General features: G+C 49.3%; 1 protein-coding gene across 3 annotated transcripts in view; it reads right to left on the bottom strand.

Annotated features, from left to right (window-relative positions):
* Nucleotides 1–6,750, bottom strand: part of Alox5ap (arachidonate 5-lipoxygenase activating protein) — a 23,262-nt gene extending 16,512 nt beyond the window's left edge. For 2 of the 3 annotated variants that reach the window (XM_021163629.1, XM_021163630.1), the window contains exon 1: nt 6,572–6,750. In XM_021163629.1, coding sequence (XP_021019288.1) covers nt 6,572–6,641 — 70 coding nt within the window. In that variant the 5' untranslated portion in view covers nt 6,642–6,750. The remainder of the gene's footprint in view (nt 1–6,571) is intronic. The other variant, XM_029477747.1, reaches the window with a different exon arrangement.
* Nucleotides 6,751–7,053: the final 303 nt, after the last annotated feature.

Here is a 7,053-nt window from a genome sequence, read left to right as displayed (position 1 = left end):
GGTGGAGCTCAGCAGGTCCAGCTCCGGATAGAAGATAGACTGAGACAGGAATTAGGACTGGGCAGATCAACAAGTGACGCTAAAGGGGTGGAGCTGGTTGGTGGATGATTATTTTTAAGGGATAATGTCCCAATTATATAGATTAATCTAATTTTTAAAAATGTATGTGGGTGTTTTCCCTGCATGGAAGTATATGCACCATACATGTGCAGTACCCATGGATGCCAGAGGAGGGCATCAGATTTCCCTGATCTGGTGATACAGATGGTTGAGTGTGAGCCACTCTGTGAGTGCTGGGAATTGCAAGGAGTCAATCTGCAAGAGCAGCTTAGCAACCAAACCATCTCTGCAGCCCCAGTGAATGATTATTTCAATAACATATCTGTTATCTATTACCATAAACCAGGTGGTTAGCTTGCATCTGAAAACAAAATAGACTAAGATAATAGCAGAACAGGAGACAGACAGCAGGTGAACGGAACAGAACGCACACAGCCGTGCATTGAGCTACGGACAAAGGAGATGGAGGGAGCTGGGGTATAGCCCAGAGGAAGAGCACTTGTCCAGTACATAAAACTCCCCTGACCCGTGCAGAGACCTGGGTTTGATCCCCAGCATTGCATAAAATGAAATGTGATGGCAGACACCTGCAGATACATCGGGAGGTAAAAGCAGGAACATTCAGAGCGTTCAGGGTCATCCTCAGCTATACAGTGAGTCTGGGGCCAGCCTGAGATTCGTGAGACTCAGAGGCAGGGAGGGGAGGGAGAGGGGGGAGAGGGAGAGAGAGGAGGAAGAGGAGAAGGAGGAGGAGGAGGAGAAGGAGGAGAGAGAGAGAGAGAGAGAGAGAGAGAGAGAGAGAGAGAGAGAGAGAGAGAGAGAGAGAGAGCTCACCAACATGCAGAGCACTAGATGCCCAGAGTGAGGCTCATGAGCCGAGACCCAGAGAAGCCAAGTATCTGGAAATGCCCATTTGGTTTAGAGAAACTGCTGGGTCCTGGTGGGAGCTGTGTGACGTGAACAAATAGAGCCACTTATGGGCTTATGTAGAATAACTGTCTCTTGTGCATCTGGTGCTTAGAGAAGGCAAACCCAGCATCCAGCATGGGTAGAACCAACCCAAGAGCTGACAGAAGCCATGGCTGTAGTAGTGTAGGAGATAGAATCCAGAGGGTTTGTCAATACAAGGGACAGTGCAGAAGGTTAGGACTTTGCACAGGTTAGGGGAGTTCTCTACTGACCAGGCTACAACCTCTCTCTCTCTCTCTCTCTCTCTCTCTCTCTCTCTCTCTCTCTCTGTATGTGCATCTCTGTCTTTCTTTATATCTTTCTCTCTTTCTATCTGCCTCTGTCTTTGTCTGTCTGTCTCTCTGTTCCTCTCTCTGTGTCCCTCTGTCTGTCTTTATCTCTGTCTCTGTGTGTGTCTCTCTCTGACTCTCTCTCTAACTCTGAATCTCTCCCTCTCTCTTTCTCTGTATGTGTGTCTCTGTCTTTCTGTCTGCCTCTGTCTTTCTCTCTCTCTCTCTGTCTCTCTCTGTCTCTCTCTGTGTCTCTCTCTGTCTCTCTCTCTCTGTCTCTGTCTCTCTCTCTGTGTGTGTGTCTCTCTCTCTCTCTCTCTCTCTCACACACACACACACACACACACACACACACACACCAATACTCTTTTGTAGAAACATGCCCATTTTAAGCATGTCCAAAGGGCTGCTTATGCAGAAGAGAGCTTGCCACACTGGGGGGGGGGGGTCACTGACTCCTCATGAACTCTCTCAAGAGGGGGGTCCTTCTGCTCTGAAAGCAACGAGATGGGGATGGAGCTCAGGCTCAGAGCTGCTGAATTCCAGCCCAGCTGAGCCCCTCCTCTTGCTATCATTTAAGTCCATCCATTTGTCCTCTTGCTATCATTTAAGGACATAACTGTCTGCTCTAAATGTCTCCACTAACAGAAAACATAATAGAAACTCTAGGCATCTCCTTTCCCAGGACTCAAGATGGCCTCTCTTGCCTCCAAACACAGAGGACAGGCTGGTGTCATGGAACCCAAAGGCTAGTTATCAGTGAGCAGCGGGACTGAGCTACACCTCTCTGTCAGCCTCATCTGCCCCTTTGTGGTCAAAAAGCAAAGTCTTTCTTTTCCCCCAGGGACAAACCCTCTCCCTGCTGTGCAGATCCAACCCTCCCACCCACCGTCCTCAAGTCCTCAAGTCTGTTTGTTCTCTGCTGTCCTGACCCCTTTAACTCTCAAGGTCTCCCGTTCTCAGAGTCACCTAAAGTTACCTGCAAATCCTTCCAACCCACAATTCCAAACGTGAGCATGTCTTCCTCAGTCCATCTATGGATGCAGCCTCTCCCTCTTTTACCTGCTTTACGCCTCAGACAGTCTCCCTAACTCCTTATAAACCTCGAGGCAACTCCTGAAGCCACGCGGGCAAGGACCATGTGTCCTCCTCTCCCTGGCTAGCTGTTAATATTAAACTGGAACCGGCAAGCAAATGAGAGACAAATACCACAGGTGGTTGTCAAAACAGTTCCTCAGAATTCACCACAAAGGGGATCCTGACAAACCCTGGACCTTCATCTAGAAAGCCTCGGGGATCATCACCTACTGCATGGGTGGAGGGAGGTCAGAGAGATCGGTAAGTTTCTCAAGATCACATAGAAAAAAAAAAACCCTGATATTTCAATTCATCACTAAGGAAATGGGAGCCGGCAAAGTAAACAAAGAGCTTTTATGAGGCTGTTTTAACACAGCAGGAGCTGGTGGGGTTTTCAGAAGCTATCTGTCTATGGCAGTGGTTCTCAGCCTTCCGAATGCTGTACCCCCTTAATGCAGTTTTTTTTTGTTGTGGTGACCCCCCCCCCAACCATAAAGTTATGTTTGTTGCTACTTTATACTTGTAGTATCGCTACTGTTCTGAACTGTAATGTAAATACCTGTGTTTGTGCCGTGACCCCTCTGGGGGGGTCGAGACCCACAGGTTGAGAACCACTGCTTTGTGGTCCTCATTTCAGAAAGAGCCCCTGTAAGGGAGGAGGCGGCTGTGAGGTGGAGGATGGGGAAGGATGCTAACTCATCCCGGTTTCTCTCATCCCTTGAGTGGCCTTTCTCTGCTGTCTCCATATCCAGGACAGCTCTGCTTCACCCATCTTCCTCCAGTCACCCGTGAAAGTCGTCCTTCCCATGGATAGATGCCCCTTGTGTGGAGTTACTTTCCACCCAGTAAATCTACCCTAAACCGGAAAATTTCGAGTCAAAAAATACACTTAATACAATAACCGGCTCAATGCCGCAGCTTAGCCTGAACCTCCTTAAAGGTTCTCGGATACTTCCTGCGGTCTATGGTCAAGAGCAGAACTATCTAACACAGAGCTTGTTTTGCAATATGTTCACAAAATTCACCGCGAGATTTACTAAAAGTGAATGGTGGGACGGTTTTATAGGCATCTTTCTTGCACCTTAATAAAACCAAAAAATCAATAGCGGGGACCACAGTCAGGGTACCTATTGCTGTGATGAAACACCATGGCCAAAAGTCACGTTAGGAAAGGAAAGGGTTAATTGGGCTTACACTTCCACATCACTGCTCATCATCAAAGGAAGTCAGGACTGGAGCTCAAACAGGGCATGAACCTGGAGGCAGGAGCTGATGCAGAGGCCATAGAGGGGTGCTGCTTACTGGCTTGTTCCCTATGGCTTGCTCAGCCTGCTTTCTTCTAGAACCCAGGACCACTAGCCCGGGGTGGCTCCACCCACAGTGGGCGGGACCTTCCCCCATCAATCACTAATTTAAAAAAATGTCCTACAACCAGATCTTATGGAGGCATTTTCTCCATTGAGGTTCTCCCGCTCTGATGACTCTAGCTTGTGTCAAGTTGACACAAAACTAGCCAGGACAGTTACGTTACAGACACTGTACATGGTTTTTCCAGGTTTGCCTCAGGACAAAGCTGTTGGTCCCTTGGCAGGAGAAAGCCTTAGCTTCTTGACAGCTGTGCGGGGAAAGCAACTGGTCTGTGATGACTCAGGACTGGGTTTCTTGGTTTCTCGGCCCTCCCAGATCTGCATCCTGCTGCCTCAGACTGGAAGAGGGTAATACATTCAGTCATCGTGATGACTAGAGTATTTGAGGGCAGAGGGGGAAGTCACATCAGGCGGGCTGGGCCCTGCCCATCCTCAGAAAACTCAGAGTCCCCAAGAGTGTGAAGCCACCACTGCACCTCCTTGTCTGAGACACAAAGAGTGTCCAATACTTGGTAGCAAAAACAGGCATCTTCAACAGTTACAGAAGGCCCTCGAGCATGGCCTCGGGTCTCACTGGGAGCTCGGGTTCCTCCCTGACAGGAGAGCTTCGCTGATCCAAAGCCACTGTGTGAAGCCTTCCTGCAGGGCTCTGTCCTGATCACAGGTGGGAGGGCTCTGTGCCATCCCTGACCCCGTGATACTCTGGCCCCACTTTGTTCTACCCAACTGATGGGGGCTGAATAAGGGAGGGGGCCTTTGCTGACACAACCTGGTTATTTGAGTGCCTAACACAAAATGATCTCCAGTCTAACCAGGAGCCTTGCCACTTCCCCCTGATGTGTTTCTGAAATGAGAGGACAATGGTGAAAGTGAATTTGAACTTCCTGTTAAAGCCGGTTCCAACTGCACTGGCAGGGGCGAGGGCATGACTCACTGTGCACCGATGCCAGTCAGGTACAGTGCAGGGTACAGAGGAGCAGGAGAGAGGGGAGCTCCTACCAGGGCTGAGCAAGCACTATCCCTGCCCTGCCCAGACTGGGGGTTTCCACTGCCACCGTTCCTGGAGGACAGCCTTGCTCAGCGTCCCACCATCAGGGCTCCTGGACACCATCTGATGCCAAGCAAGGCCTCTGCAGGTGTGTGTAGCTTACTCTATCCTGTCAGTTCACAGAGGCAAGAGAGCCCTGCATGAGAGAGACAGCGGTGGCTTGAGGAAGTAATGACTTAAGGAAGCCACTTGTTCCCTCTCCGGCTTGCAAGCTGATTAAGTATGGTGTATCATGAAAAGGGTTGGGTCTGAGCACTCCACACTGTTGCTGCATAGAGAAAAACATGCTTATGGTGTGCCAAACCTGGTCTCTCTGATTTGGGAGGCCAAAGGGAAGCCTTGCTCTGTGCCCAGTCAAAGAAATCCTAGCATCTCCACAGTCAAGATCACCATAGCATCCCAAGGTGGTTGCGTATCCAAATCCCAAGTGTAACAGTACAGGGTCGTGAGCAATTACCAGGAAGCCATGATGCTCCACAATTTTTCTTAATAAATTGGAAAACACAAAGCCACTTGTGTCCTTACTCAGCCTGAAACATTCCAGGCAGAACTTTAAGGTGACAGCCCTACACAGATCTGTGTCCTGCTTAGTTATTTAACTCTTAATTATTTATCTTAAACTATAGATAGATAGATAGATAGATAGATAGATAGATAGATAGATAGATAGATAGATAGATGATAGATAACAGACATGCGTGTGTGTTTGATGGCAATACTAAGAAACAGGAACATTTCCCCAGACAGACAGATGATAGGTAATAGATAAATACATAGACAGACAGACAGATAATAGATAGGACTTATATATAAATAGATGATAGGTAAATAGATAGATGTGAGTTGTGAGAGTCATGACCCCTTTGGGGGATCAAATGACTCTTTCACAGAATTCACCTCAGATCATCAGAAAGCACAGGTATTTATTTACATTACAATCTTTAACAGCAGCAAAATGACAGTTATGGAGTAGCAACAAAAATAATTTGTGCTTGGGCGTCACCACAACATGAGATACTGTGTCAAAGGGCTAGGAAGGTTGAGATAGATAGATGGATAGAACATGACTGACAGACAGACAGACAGGCAGGCAGGCAGGCAGGCAGGTAGGCAGGCAGGCAGACAGACAGACAGACAGACAGACAGACAGACAGACAGACAGGTGTGTGTGTGTGTGTGTGTGTGTGTGTGTGTGTCAAGCTGCACACCTAAAGGCTGGGGCATAGATGTGTGGTAGAGAATGTACAGAGAATATGCAGGGCCCTGAGTTCTATCCCCAGGACCACAAAACAAAACAAAACCAAAAATAACCTTACGCATTGTTCTTTGATGTTTCTTCAAAAGAACTTATTTAAGTACAGAAGTAAAAAGATGATAAAGACTTTCTCCTTTATAGCTCGCAAGACTACCCCTCGCCTGACAGAGACGACATACGACCTGGGTCCTGCTGCAGATTGGCTCATTCAGGCGGGTGTCCAGGGGAGCACAGACCCACACACTCTCTCCAGGCTGGCCCTCCTCTTTCCACCCTTCATACCCTTGCTCCACCAAGACACTTGGGCCAAGTTTCTCACCAGCCCTTCAGGTTGCTCTCCGTCCTCTGCAAACACACCTGACATCACCCTTCAAGCGAGAGAAGGAAACCCCAAACTCACACAGAACAGGACCCACCCCTGCACACTCACGTCCACAGCAGTAAATACAGACGTGTGCATAGTGCGCACAGAACGGTGTGTGCCTGGCTTCCAGCACCCCTGCTCTCCCTGAGGAAGGGCCCTTACCATTCTGGACCACGCTGATGAGGGTGACAAGGGCCAGGAGCACAACGTTGCCCACAGCCTCTTGATCCATGCTTGCTTCAGGCCCGCCAGAGACAACCAGGCTGGTGCTAGCACCTCAGCCTTCCTGCGCAGAAAGGGGAAGTGCCAGGCTGTGCTCTGCCTTTTACCATTAGTTTCCAAAGGTCCCCAGCACAGCCACTCAGTGCTCCTGCTCCTCCCCTCGTCCCCCTCTTCTTCCTCCCCCTCCTCTTGTTCCTGCTCCTCCCCTCTTCCTGCTCCTCCCTCTCCCCTGTTCCTTCCCTCTTCCTCCTGCACTACCTTCTCCCCTTGCTTCCCCTCCTTTCTTGCTCCTCTCCCTCCTCCACCTGCTCCTCCTCCTATTGCCCCTTCCCTCCTCCTCTTATTCTACCTCCTCACTTTGCTCCTACTTCTCCTCTTGCTCCTTTCCCCCCCCCTTCCCCTTTCTTCTCTTTCTCTCCTTC

The sequence above is a fragment of the Mus caroli genome, chromosome 5 (assembly GCF_900094665.2).
Source record: "Mus caroli chromosome 5, CAROLI_EIJ_v1.1, whole genome shotgun sequence".
NCBI lineage: Eukaryota > Metazoa > Chordata > Mammalia > Rodentia > Muridae > Mus > Mus caroli.
This window is presented reverse-complemented; position numbering and strand designations above follow the sequence as displayed.